Source organism: Patiria miniata, unplaced genomic scaffold (genome assembly GCF_015706575.1).
Source record: "Patiria miniata isolate m_02_andy unplaced genomic scaffold, ASM1570657v1 HiC_scaffold_4, whole genome shotgun sequence".
NCBI lineage: Eukaryota > Metazoa > Echinodermata > Asteroidea > Valvatida > Asterinidae > Patiria > Patiria miniata.
The window spans coordinates 11721999-11742738 of NW_024037071.1; the positions used below are offsets into that span (position 1 = coordinate 11721999).

General features: G+C 38.7%; 2 protein-coding genes and 1 long non-coding RNA gene across 4 annotated transcripts; 1 reads left to right on the forward strand and 2 right to left on the reverse strand.

Annotated features, from left to right (window-relative positions):
• Positions 1–291: 291 nt before the first annotated feature.
• LOC119740028 lies at positions 292–3387 on the reverse strand. The gene is made up of 3 exons (XR_005272645.1): positions 3110–3387; positions 1429–1592; positions 292–314 (listed from the first exon to the last, which is right to left on the reverse strand). It is a non-coding gene; the product is annotated as an uncharacterized LOC119740028 (long non-coding RNA).
• A 769-nt stretch (positions 3388–4156) lies between these two features.
• On the reverse strand, positions 4157–10765 carry LOC119740126. The gene is made up of 4 exons (XM_038215331.1): positions 10657–10765; positions 7355–8207; positions 5652–5746; positions 4157–4436 (listed from the first exon to the last, which is right to left on the reverse strand). The coding sequence occupies exons 2-4, from the start codon at positions 8195–8197 to the stop codon at positions 4157–4159; spliced, it is 1218 nt and encodes a 405-aa protein (XP_038071259.1). The 5' UTR covers positions 8198–8207; positions 10657–10765.
• A 4643-nt stretch (positions 10766–15408) lies between these two features.
• LOC119740032 lies at positions 15409–18154 on the forward strand. Of its 2 annotated transcripts, none has more exons than XR_005272646.1 (2): positions 15409–15607; positions 16404–16720. XR_005272646.1 is itself a non-coding variant. In XM_038215225.1 (2 exons), exon 2 carries the CDS (start codon positions 16982–16984, stop codon positions 17957–17959), a length of 978 nt encoding a protein of 325 aa, XP_038071153.1. In that variant the 5' UTR covers positions 15409–15607; positions 16740–16981; the 3' UTR covers positions 17960–18154. The 2 variants fall into 2 exon arrangements, 1 of the variants encoding a protein (XP_038071153.1); XM_038215225.1 differs by lacking the exon at positions 16404–16720 and adding an exon at positions 16740–18154.
• Positions 18155–20740: the final 2586 nt, after the last annotated feature.

Genomic DNA, 20740 nt, shown 5'->3' on the forward strand with positions numbered 1-20740 from the left:
TACTGCCTAGAGCCTTGCTTTGGCCCTTAAAATATGACTTCAGCATAAATATTATGTTCGGACGTATCTAAAAACCTGCAATTTCAAACTGAAAAATTACCTTCTAAGTCATGGAGGTACATCTCCAAGACAGTCATGACTTTTTCCTCCTTCTTCCTCCTCTGAATGTCAGAGGAAAAGTGAACATCCATCAACGCCAGCAGACATGATGCGTCCAGTGAAGTGGGGTGTGTAAACTAGGGCATCTGCCATCCTCTTAGGATTGGCCATGATGTCTTCTAATATCAGCGCCCCACTGCAGTCCTTTCCTCATCCTGAGAGAGAAAAGGTTATCATTATTGGGTTGAAAAGTTATCAACATGTCCACAGCAGCCCAGGGAGCAATACTTTTCGAGCCTGCTTTCAAGTCCTAACAACATTTTCTAAAGTGGATGCCTGCACATGAAATGTTAATTTGAGGGCTTGTCAATGTATGCTTCACATAACGATTGGGTAGTCAATTCATTATGTTTCCAAACTAGAATTTTCAATCCAAGTCCAATTTTTTTGGGTAAAAGTCAGGAAGTTGTTATGTAAGCATGAACCTTTGAATAGACATTGAAATTTATCAGAGAAACTGATTTAAAAGTTAAGCCAACAAAAAGTTGCCATTACAAGACCATGGCAACTATTTCAAAAGGTGGTGTGTGGGGGGGGGTTACAAGTAAACGTTCTCACATTTAAAAGAAAAACCTATTACATTTGTATATAGAGCTACTTAAGGAATAATGTGACTGGCCCGCTGCTGTTTTGACTAGCATTTGGCTAGCAGGTTAGTACTAATTTCACGCCCGATCATAAATGACTGAAACTTCTACAGACAATGATCCTATTGAGACCAAAAAGTCCCATGGTGGAGCCATGTCAAAAGCGCCCCTTCTAGATCCTTGGGGGGGGAGCAGGTGTGTTGAGAAAAACGGGAAGGGTGATTACACCTTTCCTCTTCATATAGCCACTGATCTATGAATGGTGCTTATCCTGTGCTCCACCTCTGGACTTTTTGTCTCATTATAACAATGGCTGAAGAAATTTTTATCCACTTGTGAATTGAAGGGACACTTTTTTTTTCCCACTAATTACCCTCAGGTAAAGGGACTAGATTGTCAGGTTTGCACTTGTTTATGAACATTGTTACATAAAGCAAATAGTAATTTAATGGAAATGTGGAAGTTTTGAGAGCTATAGTTGAAAATAGTCGAGGTGGTTTAAATTATTGTATGCGAACAACCGCTGGAAAACTCATATTTGCAGGCTTAATGGATTTTTTGATGTCATTGTTTCAGTTCATTTCTAATGTCAGCTGTGGCTGTTCCCTTTAGTATGATGATGTATCTGGTGGATGAAGGGGACATCATATGCATACACAGTGAATTATCATGGGGTACTCACTGTTCAAATGCACGATGCTTTGAATCAACAACAAAGAAATGAGTCAGATGCTTTTCTAGCAGCTGCTTGTTCAGTGTGCAAGAGCCACAACCTGCCAATGTCAGCAACATGCTGTGCTCTTCTATGACATGCAACAACTGCTGCTTTGTATTGGCCTGATTGATCTGAAATTGAAACAAACCATTCAAGTTTTTAAGTGCTTCAGTCAAAATAGCTTATCATTGTCTCTAATTTTTGGTCCATTTCACTATACATGTCTTTGAAAAAAAGCAGTCAGATTAATGTGCAACAGACAGATCGGCCAGATTAACCTTAAACAGAACTTGATGCTTATTTATTTGGGGGGGGGGGGGCTCGGGTGGGGTTGGGGTACCATTAGATTGTATTGTTTTAGGTTTTTCTTCTTTTTTTCTTTTCTTTCTCTATTAGGAGACTGAGGGATTCCAACAATGATATGAGGTTACCATCTCACGCCTCATGTTGGAATCCAACTGATAACTTTGCAACATCATTGGATCCTTCATTCTCCTGACGACAGCCAGAGCATATAGTTCTAAGGCCAAAAAAAGAATAGTTCTGCTTCCGATTACATGCCTTTCAAAATAGGGTCGGTCGGTCGGAATTTTTTTTTTTTGCCAATTTTTTTTATGCAGATTGAATGGGGTATTCAATTATATGCGAAGTTTTAGCCTGAACTATTTCCATTGCACTACGAAAGCTATACACAAAATGGCCACAAAAAGTGAATAAAACCTACCTTAATTATTGTCAATATATTTACGTTCGATAATTCATAAAAAAATTTGTGGAAAATTTAGGTCGTTCGCACCATATGCACAACGCTAGTCAAGAAGGGGAGCTGGCCAAAACTCCGAAGTGTGTGATGCACTGTACATGTACATGTGCCCGCGGCCAACGGGTCGAACATTTCGGGAAACACGCTGCATTGTATCACTCCAAATACGAGTAGTGCGATCTCAAAATGAACTCTTGAACACGGAAATACACATACACAGACAAGCTAGATCAAATCTGTGAATTAACTTGCAAAAATGTTCTTTCTCCATCAGTGTTTTTTGGCATTTTTACGATGTCTTTCTTGGCATTTTTACGATGTCGAATCCGACCAGTTGACAGAGCACGTGCCTGCGCCTGCATAGCTATGCTAGCGCTATCGATCGCATAGCCGTGCACAGACTAGTTACTGCATTTTCATCATTGGCCCCTGCGCGGCGCGGCGGGAACCAGTCGTCGCCGCATTGCGCTTATTACGCACGTGATTATAGACATCGAATTGCGAAGTAGTTGAATCGCGAAGCGAATTTGTAAAATAACGGAGGTTTCTTTTGAAAATAGCGAATGTAAGTAAGAAAACAATAAATACAAGCATTTTTTTATGCAAAAGGGTTGTTGAGAGGTATTTTGTGAAGACAGACAAGACATAAGGTTTTTATTTTTATTTATTCAATCATTTTTTTATATTTTTTTTTGGAATTGCCGATAAAAATTTTAGGGTCGCAGCCTAAAAATAGGGTCAGTCGGGTAACCGGAAGCAGAACTATTCTTTTTTTGGCCTAATCATTGAAACCCTCTGGTTCTCAAAATTTTCCCAAAGAAGGAGGTCTTTAATGGTGTCACTGTAAACTAACTTACTTGTCTGAACAACATAACATGTATTCACCTCATATAGCAACATCCTCTGGCTGTGGTCTGTGACATCACAAAATCACTTTCTTTGCACTATAGGCAAGTAAAGCAAAGGTGACTGGGGCTAGTACATTAGGAAGAACACTGCCCTCTGCCAGTAGATAGCCAATAAGCCTGCCAACAGCTTCATATTGCTCCGATTCAAGTGCTGCATAGAAATAACAATAATAATAATAATGATAATGGGTATTTATAAAGAGCACATACAATGTATCCCAAGACTAGGTGCTCAAGGCGCTGTGCATCATAATTACCCCTGCTAGTATACAGTATACAGCTCTATGCTGCTATTTGGCGCACAGCTCCCCTCAGGTGCCCTCACAGGTACCCATTTACACTCCTGGGTGAAGAGAAGCAAGTGGGAGTAAAGTGACTTGTCCAGGGTCACAACAAGTAGCCAACAGCAGGATTCGAACCCATGACGCTACATGTATGTTCCTACGTCACGGACCCTAACCACTAGGCACATGCCTCCAGAAATCAAACGATTGATCAGATTATTTAGGTAGTAAAATGACTATTCAATTCAGTTCAGTCAGTTCACTTCACTTCAATTCAGTTCCATTCAATTTTCTCACTTAAAATAAAGTTAGGTTTTTTCATTTGCTATTTTTCGAGCAATGCAAGGATTTTTTAGTTTCAAATGACACTGAAGTTAAAGAAATTGTGTTTGTTCAGTTATCAAAGAACTATTCACAAAATTTAGTTACTAGCCAATGCCAACGACAAACAACTGTTCTTGTTAACTTGACACCTTCCATTTGAAAAAAATGTTGAAAAGCGGCGACAGTAGATTGTTGAAGTGGTACTTTTTTAAAAACAACTGGAGTTTGATTTTTACCAAGGAGAAAATATATGTTGAAAGTTGTCTAGATGCAAAATGTCTAGCAGCAATTAAATTTTCACTTTAAACTAACTTTTAGTAATTGAAAGTAATGTGTGTTTTTGAAACTTTAGGGAACACTACAGGTGATTATTATGTCTGTTATAAATAACCCTTAATGTACTTACACTCATCAATTTAGCTGCAGATGCAGGCCATCTGGTTGTTCAATGAACACTGGTAAATTCCTAGTTGAGATTTTACCACTTCAGAAAATGAAGACCGTAATGCTCCTGCGTCAACACCGTCCTCTCCTCGGAAAGTAATTCCAATGAGTGTGCTCGGTGTGAATATCGCTTTCATGATGATATCCAGCATAGTGTCCAAAGCCTGGTCACGTTCAACTGTGAGTTGAATTTTATCATCCTCTTCAAAACTGCATTTGAGTCGCTGTAGTATTGCAACTAATGATTCTCGACTGAAAAAAAAAGGAAAAATAGATTTTGCAAAATCCTGATGCTAAGTGCTAAGGCCCCCCCCCCCCCCAAAAGTCTCCGGTTTCTGGTATGCGAGCGCGTCACCGTAGGCATGCGCGTCGGCAAAATGAAAAAGTTTTTTTTTTAATGAAAGATGATGTCTCAAAACCACCAAACTCACTGGTTTGACTGGAATCCTGCTGCTGCACAATTTTAACATGTTTTTAGATGGGGTTATGATCGAGAATAAGCTTTATGTGGCCTCTCCAGTCTCCATAATATTTGCACTAAGTATAGTCGGGGCACCATTTGCAGTCATCAGCCGACATTTGAAGCAAAAAAACAGGTAAAAAAAAAAGCCGCGTCACCGCACCACTTTTTGGGCAAGCTCCATACCAGAAACCAGAGACTTTTTTGGGGGGGTCTAAATTGTCGGCAAATGGCGTCAGTATTAAATAATAACTTTATTGGGTTGAAAAGAGAGAGAAACTTCCTTTTATAAAGAAGTTTCGACAACACAAGGGGTCAAAATTTAAATTAGTCAACACTCAAGGTAAATGTATTGTTGTCAATCAACCTTGTAAAATGTCAGCTTTTTACCGAAGGTAACTCAATATTTTTCATTTTTACATAATATTTATACTTTGTTGCTTACTTGGCTTTAATCGGTGCAAGAATAAACATGTGTCTCATTGACAGTGCCAACTTGTTCCTATAATTTTTTTTTTTCAATGTTGTCAACCTAATTCAATATCAGTTTCTGCACCCAGACTACATTGTGATGTGTGCATAAAGAACATTACATTATCATCACATTATTTGTAAGGTGTTTATCTGCGGTGAATTTATGATAATTTTTTCCATGTACTTGCTTAATTGTCCAGAATGTGCACTGTAATCAGTTTATTAACATTTTAGTCCAATATCAAACATTATCTTTACTGCCCATACACTTCAGCGATCACTGCAAAATGTTCTCATTGCTAATTCATGACAAGTACATGTATGACCACAGAGTCAAGCCAATTTCCTGAAAATAAAGAGCTACTGTTGGCAGGAGCGTGAAGTTAAAACTGTGAAGTTAAAGTTTTTGGAAATTAAACTACTCAAAACGGATTAATTCACATGGCGCTAACACACACGTTATTGGATTGAACTTAATTTATGTTTCAACTACAGCCCTACAGTTTGAAATCAATAGCTACTGCAAAGCTTACGGTGGCTTATTGTCTGTCACATAGGAGTCCACTCCAGAGACCAGTCTCCGTTCATATGAACAGCGTTGCTCGCATTCTTCGTAAAGTCTTGCATCCTGAAATATTAAATAAAAGATTTGAGAAAATTTTAAACAACCTCTTTACAGTGAATAGTTAATCAGATTTTTAAATGAAATTACTTGAAAATTTCAAGAAGGTCTCCATTGATCTAGAGTTGATTGTGAAGTAAGGACAATCTATAATTTTTGTGGGGATTGCACTAACAATTTTGGTCTTATCTGTACAATCCCTACAATAGCAAAATACAGTACAATGCAACAGCAACACAATACATGGCAAAATAACATCTTCCAATATTTAGAAGAAATTTTCAGGGTAAATTGAGCCCTTCAAAATCCCATCATTGTTGGCAAGTTAAAAAATAGTCAACATTTCATTTAACACTGAATGGCCTGAGAGTGATTTTTCCAGAAATGTGACGACAAGCCTTGGTCATGTATCCGAGCCAGAAATCAAATCCAGGATGAGGTCCCTACTTTCCAAGTCCACATCCTCTGTTAGCACCTTGCCAAAATCATAACCAACTGTCTGGCGGGTTAAACCAAAATCATATTCAGTGTCCAAGGCGAAGCCGATCGATGGAAACTAGAACATTCCATGGATCACCGAGGGAGCTGGCTTGTTTTACCATAAAGCAGTCAGTATTTTGTTTTATAACACCTTCCCCACAGACTCTGCTTGGTTGTAATTTCTGTAACTATTTAAATCTCAATATGGTAAAAATGAACCTCTATTTCATTGCGAAATTGGTGAAAATATCTTTCTCGCTTTCAAGCCACCCCTTCACGAAATGTTCGAACGCACAACACTCAATGCACACAACAGCATGCATTTGCACAAACAGTGCCCCAAATAGTACTTTGGTTGCTAGAGTATAGTCCTTTTGGCTGTGCACAGAAAGATAGCAAAATTACAAAGCACCATGTGGCAGGCTCTTGGCCAATTGGGACACAGAATCTGTGGGTGAGATGTTTAATGAAAACTAATGACCCAAGGTGTTGGATGATTTGGATCTCCCAAGGCAAAACAATCAATCTAACACCGCACTATTTCCATGAAAAATCATGTTCAAATCATGTATTGTTTTACTATAACTCATAAATTTTTAGCGTCTTTTTGTCTAAAATTTCAACAGCTCTTTCTCGGTTAAAACCACAAAGGGAGCACCGTCAGACGGCATTTGATGTGCCAAAAGGAAAGCGCATTCGTCGAGCTAAAGGTGTGATACATGTAGTACGTCCCTGGTTTTTGAGCGTCACACACCCTATCGAAGACGCAGGGAAACAGTAGAACTATCACATGGCAATGACTTGCTGAATTGGACCAATGGAATGCCTTGGCTGCCTCAGGAATATTTATGAGGTATAGTAATAGTGTATATAACTTAACTCTAGATGTGATTTTGGAGAGGTGTGAAAACAGTCACAATGTGGACACTGGTTTATGGTTTGGGTTAGGAGGCCAGAGCGTGAATTTGACTTTGGAAAGATACTATAATACAGGTTGTGATTTTGGACCTTAATGACTTAGACCCCTAGACAGTCTCTGGACGGTTTCTGGAATGGAGTTTGCCCGAAAAGTGGTACAGCGACGCAGCTTTTTTTACTACATTTACAACAAAGTGTGTTGATACATCATCTTACATTACATCCATCCGGACCGTTGGAAGGAAGACCAACTGTTGCAAAGCAGGTGAATCTAACTAGTAGCAGGACCAACTGGTGCAGTGTACAGCGTGGAAGGTCGACTAGTAGCAGGACCAACTGAAGCAGTGGACAGGGTGGAACTTCCACTAGTAGCAGGACCAACTGGAGCAGTGGACAAGGTGGCACGTCCACTAGTAGCAGCGCCATCTGGAGCAGTGGACAGGGTGGAACGTCCACTAGTAGCAGGACCAACTGGAGCAGTGGACAGGGTGGAACGTCCACTAGTAGCAGCGCCGCCATCTGAAGCAGTGGACAGGGTGGAACGTCCACTAGTAGCAGGACCAACCGAAGCAGTGGACAGGGTGGAACGTCTTCTAGTAGCAGCGCCATCTGGAGCAGTGGACAAGGTGGAACGTCCACTAGTAGCAGCGCCATCTGAAGCAGTGGACAGGGTGGAACGTCCACTAGTAGCAGGACCAACCGAAGCAGTGGACAGGGTGGAACGTCTTCTAGTAGCAGCGCCATCTGGAGCAGTGGACAAGGTGGAATGTCCACTAGTAGCAGCGCCGTCTGGAGCAGTGGACAGAGTGGAAGGTCCACTAGTAGCACAACCAACTGGAGCAGTAGACAGGGTGGCACGTCCACTAGTAGCAGGTCCAACTGGAGCAGTGGACAGGGTGGCACGTCCACTAGTAGCAGGACCAACTGGAGCAGTGGACAGGGTGGAACGTCCACTAGTAGCAGGTCCAACTGGAGCAGTGGACAGGGTGGAACGTCCACTAGTAGCAGGACCAACTGGAGCAGTGGACAGGGTGGAACGTCCACTAGTAGCAGCGTCATCTACATTAAACTGAAATAGAAACAACATTATTGTCCATGACACATTTTCTTATAGCCCTTCTGGTTCAGTACAGTTGAGTTCATATACATAAAGGCTCATTGTTATGGTGAAACCCTGCTTGTTTAGGGAACACTTCTACGTGTGCGTCATGTCTTAGCTTACTCACAGATGGCATTATCCATATTTTTGAGAGATTTCCCTTGGAAGCTCCACTCCGATCGGCTGATGTTCTAATAATGTTCCACTTTTTTAGCCGTAGGGCAGTGGCTGGAGCCAGAAGCACACTATGGAAGTGGCTTGATGAGTCGAGCTTAAAAAGCCGAAGGAGTTGACGCCTCGCAACTGGGAAATTGACAGAGAGTCAACTCCTTCACCTCCCGAATAGGTGTGCCGGGGTACACCCTCAATGTAGCCCTTGGAAAGCCATTGGAACCTACAGGATAATCAGTGAGTGAAATTAGAAAACAAATGGATAAATATCAGTCGCTCAGTCGGTATCAGTCGATGACGTCATCGTGACGTCATTGCAGATTTTGACTACTTGTACCATTGCCTACCTACCCACCAAATTTCATAACTATCGTACATTCGCATAGATTTGTTTCTAAAAAATCATGTTTTTTAAAACGTCATCATGACATCATGACATGTACACCATACATGGGGGAAACAGCTCGCACTCTGCAGACCCGATACAATGACGTCACGATGACGTCATCGACTGATACAACTGATCGACTGATATTTTATTTTTATTTTTTGTCTAATTTCACTCACTGATTATCCTGTAGGTTCCAATGGCTTTCCAAGGGCTACATTGAGGGTGTACCCCGGCACACCTATTCGGGAGGTGAAGGAGTTGACTCTCTGTCAATTTCCCAGTTGCGAGGCGTCAACTCCTTCGGCTTTTTTAAGTCAAGTCTGAGTCCAAGTCACGAGTCACAAATGTAGAGTCCAAGTCTGAGTCACGAGTCAACTCTAACATTGTATTGAAAAATGTACATTTTAGGGAATTCAGAGATTCAGAGTCACCTTTGATGTAGTATTGGAAATACGAACATTTCAAGGTGCTGTAAATTTCCATTTTCCCCCACAGCTTTTCTCTAATTTTCTCTCGAAATGAGGAGTTCATTTGCAGAAACAGTTATGAAGGCAATTCAGACAAAACTGGTATTGGCCTAACTTTTGCATTTAAAGTTCAGGTGTTTTAAATATCTTTTTTTTTTAGACTTCTATTTTCGTTAAGTGTGAAATAACCCAATAAATATTGAAACTAAATGAAAGGTGCTGCTAAAACCTCACAGTGTAAATTTTTTTACAGCTTTTCTCTAATTCAATGAACTTAGGTCAGGCACCAGTGTCTGGAAAGGATTTGGTACCCAACACTATCAAGCTTGCATTTCCGCAATATCAAGCTTGTGGACGCTGGGGTACAATGTTTTCAATACGTTAATTGAAAAAAAAAAACAATATTATCGGAAACAAGCAAGTCACACGTCTGTGTATGAAGATGCGTTTCTTCTGCACCGCACAAACTATAGGCCTAACGCTTGCTCAGGAGAGGATCGTCTTCAAAAATTGTAATTATATTATTGAAAAAAAACACAGGTGATTTGTGGTAATTTTTGGTTGAGTTTCGAGTGCAAGTCCAAGTCAGAGTCCTCTGGGTCGAGTCCGAGTCCTTTGTCATTTGTCATCGTGACTCCAGTCCGAGTCCGAGTCACAGGAAATGGGACTCGAGTCGGACTCGAGTCCGAGTCGGACTCGAGTCCGAGTCGGACTCGAGTCCGAGTCCGAGTCAAGAGTCATACAATTCTGATTTTTAGTTCATGAGATATAAATTAAAGGTCCAAAAATTCGATTAATTCCAATAAAATCACGTGATAATGTCATCACCACATGACTGCCATTTTTCTGTGTAACACTTCCCGGAATAGTTGTGTACTAAGTTTCAATTTAATCGGACATACATTTCTGGAGATATAAGGCAAAATGAGAAAAAGTTTCAGTGCAAGATATCTCATGGTTGTCTAAGTAAGTATGAAGTCAATCAGATGTGGAAAAAAGGGTTAAAGAGGGCTCCAGAATGAAAATATGTGTTTATCCTATGGAAAATGAGTTGGAAAAAAAATTACAAAAACAAAAACAGTCCGTTGTATACAAAACAGTTAATTAATTAAACCCACTATAAAGAAAACACAAGATTGAATCATGTGTGATGGAAATTATTTTTTGCACAATGGATGAAAAGATCTGACTCATTAAATTGCCAAATGAAGCTTGTGAACTGTTTCATCCAGAAAGAAATGAGTGGATCCCAATTCATGTAAATGAATCTTTCAGGAAATACACAAATTGTTTGCCCCCCCCCCCCCCCCCCCCCATTTTTAGAAGGGATTGATGCCCTTGGAATCCTGTACTCTACAAAAAATGTATTGATAAAAAATGAAATTTATACCTCTGTGCTGGTTTTGCATTGATCTGTTCAACTTAACACATCTCTTTGGCAGTACCATCATATGAAGTGAAATGGTGCGGCTGTTCACTGCCCTACTTTCATCAAACCGTTGCTGGGAAACTGCTGCAATCTAGAATAAAAGAAGTAGAACAAATTATAGGCAACTCAAGAATGGGCATTTCAGTACTCTCCTAAATCTATGCGGTCCAAATTAAAGATGATGCCTCCAGACGTGTAAAACTTTAAGGCCCTCTTTATATCGCCCTCTTTCATCAACATTATTACCCATTTATATGTGACATATAATAACTTTGCAATTTGCAATGGGGTTTAAGAAACACTGCAACAAACTTGACATCTTTCTGAAATTTGTTGTGTAATTTTTTTTTTTACACTGTTATTTAATTATACATATTTAAACAATGCATTTTTCTGTTGATAGGAGTAATTATTTATTATGACACCGGATGATCTAAAAGTTTATTTTCAGGCAGTTTAATATTTTGTTCATAATTACCGGTAGTAGACCTCACTGATTTGTTTTACCTCTTTGGGAGATGGTCAGTTTGATAATCTGTAACATACTGTGAATTTAATCATAAAATTGTTGTTGTTGATGGTGGTTCTTGGCACTTTGGCAATCGAATGTGCCCTTTGTGCCAGTCTGTGTGGATCCCGATGTAATGTTGAAAAAGTAGCAGTAGCTGGGGTAGTTGACAATGTGACGAGTTCCCGATGTGGACAGCAAATCTATACTATTATTCACCTGTGCTGATATATTTTATCCTTCAAAGATAAAATAATTTATACTCAGAGACATACCTTGGCTGTTAGCTCATATATTATTGCATAATCAAAGCAGTGTAAGAATACACATTACAGTGCTTGCACAGCTAACTATAGGTGAGTATGGAACGCCAAAGAGGCATTTAATGTGATTATCGAATCGGTGATACACTTTTGCAATCGGTGATGCATATTCACGATCGGTAATGGACTTTCGCGACCGGTGATGGACTTTTACTGGTGATGTATATTCACGAGCGGTGATGGACTTACGCGATCGGTGATGGACAAGACTGGTCATCGCAGCTTTGATAACCAATTGCGAAAGTCCATCACCGATTAAATGCCGCTTTTGGCGAAACAGGAACGCCAAAGAGGCATTTAATGTGATCACCGAAACGGTGATGGACTTTCGCGACCGTCGCATCTGTGTGTTGCGTCATAACCATTATCTATGTTCCTTGCTCTGGAGCAATTTAATTGCAAATGCGCAGAGCCTTTATTTTGCTCTTCTGTTTTTTAATACCTTTTGCGAAAATCTGATAAATTTTACTTCCAGTTCCACGTAACCGATGTTATTTTCGAACCATGGTGTGTTTTTTTTATAAGAGTTAAATTTATATTAATCATTTTTAAGATTAGAAAATATTATCCAAAGAGCAATGATTCGATGTGTACATTTTTGTAATGCAGCCATTGGTACTCAATCTATTTCTAAGACCACTGTGGGAAATAGAGCTAGCTCTATGGTTTGTGCCAGCCATGTCTTCTTTGGCAATCAATCACCTTGTCCCTTTAGCCCTCGCAACAACACGTACTTCAGGTCTCCACTTACCAGCTACCAATTTTTTTTTGCAGTCGTGGAATTGGGGCACGATCGAGGTCAATCATTTTCACATGGGGGCTCACAAATTGGTTGTTCCACATGCAAACACGTTCCATGCACCAACTGACGTTCAGCAAAAGGAATCCTTTTCAATTTTAAGAACATACCTTTACATCATGTACATGATGTATAGGCTACAACGGTCTACAATCGAGCCGCAACTTCCGAGATCTTTTCGAGCTTGTCTTAAGTGGCCTTGTCAATTGTATAGTGCACAAACAGAACAGACATTCGCTATTTAACCCAATTGGTTACATTATTCTTTAACTAATGAATAATAAATGATTCACCGGTGTGCACAGTCTTTTTAAAATCATTTTGGGTACATAAACATCGGAGTTGTCAAAGGAAAATATTGAATAATGTATAAATAAAACACACTAAAATTTCCCAATAGGAGTACAACCGCAACAGTTACCTATGTACCGACAACCTAAACAAAGCTTAATTAGTCTGCCCATCACGCCGGCAGCCTCCGTCGCCCAGAAATCACAGCATATTTCAGTTGAAGAAAGTGGGGTTTTTTTTGGGGGGGGGGGGGAGTGGGGTTTAATGTAAAAAAACCACACATTTCGACCAGCGTAGTCTCAGTTCATATGCTGGAAAAATCCAGGTATATCGGGGGAAAATGTTTTGCCCCTCTGCAAAAAAATTCTGGCGACGCACAAATCATTGTGTTTTATAGCCACATTACCAATGATAGGGAAAACCGGTCAAATTATAAATTATTATGGTTATATTAATAACGGCAACACCAAACCCTAGTGGGCAACAGCAGAGACTCAAAGCCACGACATACACAATATGCTTGACAATAAATGAAATACATGAACATGAGATATGTGACAATAATAACAAATGAAAATTATACTTGAATTACAAAAATAATAACTTCCCACATCATAGCCTCGTGACACTTGAGAGCGCTACGCCAAGTATCAAATTAGCCTAACAAAATAGAAAAACAAGGGATTGAAAGGTTTCATTTGCCCCATAAATATGAGGAGCAGGCTGTCTGTATCCTAAAAATTGCGAACATTTTAATCCTTGTAATTTATATAGTCTCTTGAAACCTTGGAGCACTATAACTGGCGGATGTAAGGGGTGGTGGTGGAAAAACATTTGTAAGGAAAGTTCCTCTGTGTACTGTCCATCATGTGCTCGCTTAAGTGTGCTTAAGTGACAAGAGGCCCCCACATATCTATACTAAGATTGGCTATTAGATGGATTGATGATGATGATGATGATGATGATGATGTGATTGCATTCCTGTGCCCCCTGTTTTACCATTTATTGGATAAAAACAAATTATTGTGTTGATGCCACATCCACAGAGGCGTGTTTTTATTCCAGATACCATCGATTGGGCATTTACCGGTTGCAATATGGGCAGCACCAAAGCCCAAAGCCACAGCGGCATACACTAACAACAAGGCAGTGGATATTTTGCCGGAGACGGCAAACCTTTAGTAAACGTTAGTTTACCGGATATGCACTGAACATGCGCAGTTACTGTTTTTTTGTACTTAAACATTTTCCGCTGACAAATTTTAGTCTGGCTCCATGCCAATATTATCGTTGTAACCTCGTATTCACAAGATGGGATTCATAACATTTTATAATTTCAAACATTTCGGGTAAACACCGTCCATTTATTTTAACACAATCTCCTACTATTTTAATATTTTTCGGCATTTCGGAAAACAATGTTATCAAGTACTTTATTTTTGTGAACTTCAAATTTTCCTTTTGAAACAAACACAAATTGGAACTTATGAGCAACACAAGTATGCTAACTTCAACTTAAATTTTAGTGTTGCCACAATATTTACGTTCTCATTTATCTTTTGAAATAGACTTTTCCCATTTCCCCAAAACTATCAGTTTTCTATTGCTATGATCATTCGGGAATTTGTTATTAGGGCATGGTATTATATTCTGATTTCATTTTATAACATAACTTGGCGAATAATTCATTTCTATTTTTCGGATTTAAAATTACATTATATGTACATAAAATATCCATATTCTTGCATAATTTCCATTTAAATAATTCTCCATTTGGGCAACAGTCATTTTATGCCACAGTAATTCCCATAATTCATTAGACATTTATTGTTTTTATGCATTTCAGATAATATCCTTGGAGCTACTTCATTAGCCCATTTCCCTTTTGACTGTCGTTTTTATACACCCAACCAAGTTTCTAATATAATTCTTGTGTAAATACCTAATAATTTGTATATATATTGTCTCTATTTGTACTGTAAATAAACCATTTCATATTTGTGAGACAACAGAAAACATTCGCTCTACCCAAATCATTTTTTAGTGGAACCCCTCGGACATAAGGAGAGTGCCACATTTTAAAAACTAACTAATTCCACTCTCCCCGGTTACACTAGTCTTCGTTACGGTGACATCATGTGAAACCTAATTTAATAAGATCTTTTGAGTTTTGAAAAGAACCCGCGTTTGACAAACATTTCCACCAGTTATTTAAATGAATTAGTTAAATCACTGGTTATTTTTAGAACCAGACAACTCAAAGGGTAACCTCTTACATGTAATCGACGCATAAAAACCCCTTAATGAGACATTGAAGGTAAGTCATTTGAAATAATATTCACTACAGCATTAACTGTACTTTATATAATTGGGATTGTGAATAAACACAACCCTACTAAATGGCACTGGTCTATAACACAATGTCCTCTCTGTCCTTCGCAATCTTTTTCAAAGAAATTCTTTTAAACAAATGCAAATAAAATAAAGGCAATTCATGCATGTACATGTACTGCATACATGTACACGCATTGCAAAACTACAGGGTGTATCAAAAAAAAGTAGACTCTCCAAAAAGTACCCGCCAAATTTACAATTGAACATTTTCATGAAATGTCTTCGTTTGCGTATGTTGGTATGGCCGTCCTGCTTCGGTCCACACCAAAATTAATTGCATAATTTCATGTATGACTGAACACAGGCCCGTTTTCCGGTGGGCAATTAAATGTCCTTCCTCCAAAAAATTTAAGGGTTAAAATTGGATAAAAAGTCTTAAACTGTAATGCAAAATGTGAATTTTTGTTTTTCTCCGTTTGTTTATTTTAGCCCACAAGTTCCCCCATATAAAAGCTGCCACATTGTCATGCCAGAGTCATTATTACCCAGCAGACCAGCAGTGAGACAACTTAACATCATATACATGTAGTCATGTATTTCCTCCTACCTGGAGAGTGTCTTCCTAGCTGTTTCTTTTGTCTGCTAGTCCAGTCATTGGTGAGTTTTCATTACTTTTCTTATTATTGTATAATTCCAGTTTTATATTTGCCTTTATGATACTCATATTATCCAGTTCAGTATCATTTTAGCTCCTTTTAAGATTGAGTTTTTTTTCCTATACATGAAATCGTTTGTGTCTCCGCTCTTTTCTTATAGAAGTTGTTTTAACTAGCCTTTTTGTTTAGAAACTTTGAAACTTTTGATTACTGTTTTAAGTTTTTATTCCAACTTGTTTATTCTTTTGGCTCATTTCTAAACATTTGAGGTGTCCATTCTTTGAAAATATTGAAGTTGTGTGATTCTAATAAGTTTTGTAATGTAAGTTTGTCCAAGTTTTAGTTGCTTGAGTCTAGGATTACCTGCATTTAAGTTTCATGTGTATAATATCCTCTGAGTTTAAGTTCCTTTTTCTTGCATTTTGAGTGGATTTTCATATTTTTCTAGATTTTTTTAGTTGCTCTTTTTGACTACATGTACATACATGTACTTGTACATAGACATAGACCTGTATTCATTTAGCCTAGACCATGCCTTAATCCTTAGTTCCCTCCTTCCTAGAAGTAATAGTTTATTGAGACAGTCCAGAGGATTTGCATATCATTATGAGGCCCATTGGACTGTGCAGGATCTTGAAGTTTATATGTGTTAATCCCTTGTGCACACAGTGGCAAACTTGCATTTGGACCCTTTTGTTGCTTAGAGCATACTTTAGTACATGGACTGTAGTTTCATAGGAGTTTTGTTTTATAAGAACTGTTTTAAATTGCAATTTGTTTGTATTTTCTTGTTAGAGGTTTTTAGTTCATTCCTGTGCTTTTAGAGTCATTTCCTTTAGTGCTGTGTGGGTTTCTCCTTTTTTTCTTCTTTGGGTTTTATTATTTTAACTTAGTTTTTTTTATCAAATTGTTAATTTTTTTATCCCTGGCAAATTCTTTTGAGTGTTTTATACGTTGTTGATCCTGATTGAGATTTTTTGCCTTGAAGTATTTCTGGAAACTAGTTTTTGCGCTTAAGGATAGAAATTGTTTTTTTTGTTTGTTGGAAGTTTTTTTTTTGAGACTAAATTAAATTTTGTGAGAAGTCTATTTTCGTTTCCTTGATTCCTTTTTCTTTCTTTTTTTTGTCCCAGTTTAAAAAGCTAAATCGCGACATAATCATTGGAACCAGGTTGTTTTCTCTAGTGATCCATTTTTCTACGTTACATTTTTGGTGCCGGAACCCGGGATGATTAATTTTCTTTAGGAATTTAGCCATTGATGTTTTTTTAGCTGGGACATTTTTTTTCTTCTTTGAAAGTTTTTTTTTTAAATCGAAACCCACACAGTGCTTTTTGGTTAATGAACTTGAGAAGTGCAGGATGACTAAAACACCATGACGGAGGTCCTGACTATCCTTCAGTTGTGTGGGTTTGACCCACTGCCCACCAGCTCTAACCACGTCGACCAAGTGCCGTTAGCTGAACCGCAGTTGAGCATCCTACAGCTGCTGCAACATCAAACACACATGCAACAAGTGATCGTACAGCAGTTTCAACAAATAAACACATTGAAATCGGTCCTCAGCCAAGTTATCTGTGAGCAGCAACAACAGAGGCACTACATTCAAAGTCTGCAGTGTGCCCTGCACCAGTCCTGGCCAGTTCCAGAAGTCCCCATCCCTCAGCCCGTTCCAGATGTACCCGTGTTCCCAGTCTCCATCAACGAACCAGAGCCCAAGATTCCAAAAGAAGCCCCTCGTGTCCCCCATCGAAGACAACCAGTAGTCCCTACCGTTGCCCCTACCAGTGGTCAGTCAAGCCAGGGTATTGGAGGCATCCGATGTAGCCACAGTCACCGTCTGCGCCAAGGACAGCAACAAGATCCTGCCATCAGGAAAGTGGTGGAACTTAAACTGTCAAATCCTATGAGGATCAGCCAGAGTACAAAGGCACGTCAACCTAAATCGGTACAACGACTACTGAATGTCTGGGATCGCCTGGATGTGGGAGGTGGCTTACTTTTGTACAGAAGAGGAGAAGGCAAGGGAAATTCTGTACTGGTACCAGTACTACCCCGCAGTTTAAGGGACAGAGTACTGTGCAGTTTGCATAATAGCATGGAGACAGGAGGATACGGCCATGTCCTGAAACAAGTGAGGGGGCGATACTTTTGGCCCAGCCAGCACAACGACACCATGCAATACATGAGGCAGCACCTGAAGAAAGTGAAGCAGCATGAGATGACAACCAAAGCTCCCCCTTCACATGAGTCCCAAGATGTACCTTCTCCAGCCGCTTTTAGAGTCATTTCCTTTAGTGCTGTGTGGGTTTCTCCTTTTTTTTCTTCTTTGGGTTTTATTATTTTAACTTAGTTTTTTTTATCAAATTGTTAATTTTTTTATCCCTGGCAAATTCTTTTGAGTGTTTTATACGTTGTTGATCCTGATTGAGATTTTTTGCCTTGAAGTATTTCTGGAAACTAGTTTTTGCGCTTAAGGATAGAAATTGTTTTTTTTGTTTGTTGGAAGTATTTTTTTGAGACTAAATTAAATTTTGTGAGAAGTCTATTTTCGTTTCCTTGATTCCTTTTTCTTTCTTTTTTTTGTCCCAGTTTAAAAAGCTAAATCGCGACATAATCATTGGAACCAGGTTTTTTTCTCTAGTGATCCATTTTTCTACGTTACAACATCATCATGACATAATAATTTGTGTTCAACAAAACCTACACTGACAATAAAAAAATGTGACATAAATGGCCCATTACTTCCATTAGTCCTCAAAAAAATGTGATAGCGGAAAGCAGAGTAACATTTAAACAGCATGGTTTCAAGACTAGCAAGACTTATTTTGGAATTTCCTACAATGAGGCATCTCAATGGATGGGTATAGTATAGGTGCAGGTACAGGGCCTACATGTAAAAGATTCATGTACATGTACGTTTATGAGTGCATGTAAAATAAATGCATTGATCTGTATACTGTAGATATACTGAGCAGCACATACGCATAGCTGCCAACTTTTCAAAATCCCAATTAGTAATCAACCCGCGCGGTCATTTTCAACTTCTCGTTTTATCAAAAGCTTTACCAACATCGAGTACAGGTACATGGTTTACATGAACACATACAAGTGCATACCCTTCTTGTTGTGAATAATAATGTACTGTAGGCCAAAAGATAATTTAAAAAAAAAATTAAAAATTAAAAAAAAAAAATTAAAAAAAAAAAATTAAAAAAAGTTTTTTTTAAATTAATTTTGTTTTAATGTCTGTATTTGTTTGTTGAAGTCAAATAAATAATAACAACAATAACATGTGCGCATATTTCTTTTGAGATGCATGCTATCGATGTGTAGTTTCGAGTTCGTATCATGTTTTTACACACAATGATTTAGGGCCACCGTATTCAATAGAAATATCCCGCCAACATACTTTGCAAACGCATGCTGATTTATCTTTTCTGTCCGTTCAAACTCTATTAAACTCTAATTTAAAAAAAAAATTAAAAATTAAAAAAAAAAAATTTAAAAAAAAAAATTAAAAAAAGGTTTTTTTAAATTAATTTTGTTTTAATGTCTGTTTTTGTTTGTTGAAGTCAAATAAATAATAACAACAATAACATGTGCGCATATTTCTTTTGAGATGCATGCTATCGATGTGTAGTTTCGAGTTCGTATCATGTTTTTACACACAATGATTTAGGGCCACCGTATTCAATAGAAATATCCCGCCAACATACCTTGCAAACGCATGCTGATTTATCTTTTCTGTCCGTTCAAACTCTATTACCAATTATTCCAACCATACTCTTATTAAATTCCATGATTAAAATCTCGCACTGATGGGTCTCATTCGGGCAATAAGCGACTGAAAGTGCTCACGATCGTCACTGAAAAGTACTCACATACATGATACAGTACACACAACCACACATCCACGAGATGCACACAAATGACACACCATTGAAAAATATTTTTAGTCTGGTCCTAAAGTACTCCACTGCGCACACTGCATTGATGTCTATCAGGTGCTTGACTGCATTCTTATTAGACTTGTCACCAGTCCATCCATTATCGCGACATTTCGCCAGAAGTTTTTGGTCAAAAACGATACTTTACAAGTATTTTTTTTCGTTAGGTAGAAAATGGGAAATTCGTAATGTTTTAGAGGCAAATCGTATTTTCGTAATTTAACAAACAATTCGTAATAATTACGAAAAAATCGTACTAGTTGGCAGCTATGCATACAGACACAAATGAAAAAATAACAGCGTTGCTGTTGAAACCCCTCAGCCAGAGTCAAGTTATCATCCGGAAACCATTAACCTTTAACTCACGTGGTGACCTTGACCTTTGGCCTTTGACCCCAGAACCAGTCCCAACATGCCTGTACCAATGGGAAACCCCCTACCGAAGTTAGACACCAACATTTCATTTCTAACTCAAGTTATCATTCGGAACCATTTACATTGAACTCACCACGGTGACCTTGACCTTTGACCTTTTGACCCCAAAACCAATCCCAACTTGCCTGTACCCAAGGGCAAACCCCTACCTCAGTCAGACACCAAAATCTCATTTCTAACTCAAGTTATCATCCGGAAACCATTTACCTTTAACTCACCATGCTGACCTTGACCTTTGACCTTTTGACCCCCAAACCAATCCCAACTTGCCTTCTCCCAAGGGGAACCCTCTTCCAAAGTTAGACACCAAAATTGCATTTCTAACTCAAGTTATCATCCGGAAACCATTTACCTTTAACTCACAATGGTGACCTTGACCTTTGACCTTTTGACCCAAAAACCAATCCCAACTTGCCTACTCCCAAGGGCAACCCTCTACCAAAGTTAGACACCAAAATCTCATTTCTAACTCAAGTTATCATCCGGAAACCATTTACATTTAACTCACCACGGTGACCTTGACCTTTGACCTTTTGACCCCAAACCCAATCCCAACTTGCCTACTCCCAAGGGCAACCCCCTACCAAAGTTAGACACCAAAATCTCACTTCTAACTCAAGTTATCATCCGGAAACCATTTACATTTAACTCACCACGGTGACCTTGACCTTTGACCTTTTGACCTCAAAACCAATCCCAACTTGCCTACTCCCAAGGGCAACCCCCTACCAAAGTTAGACACCAAAATC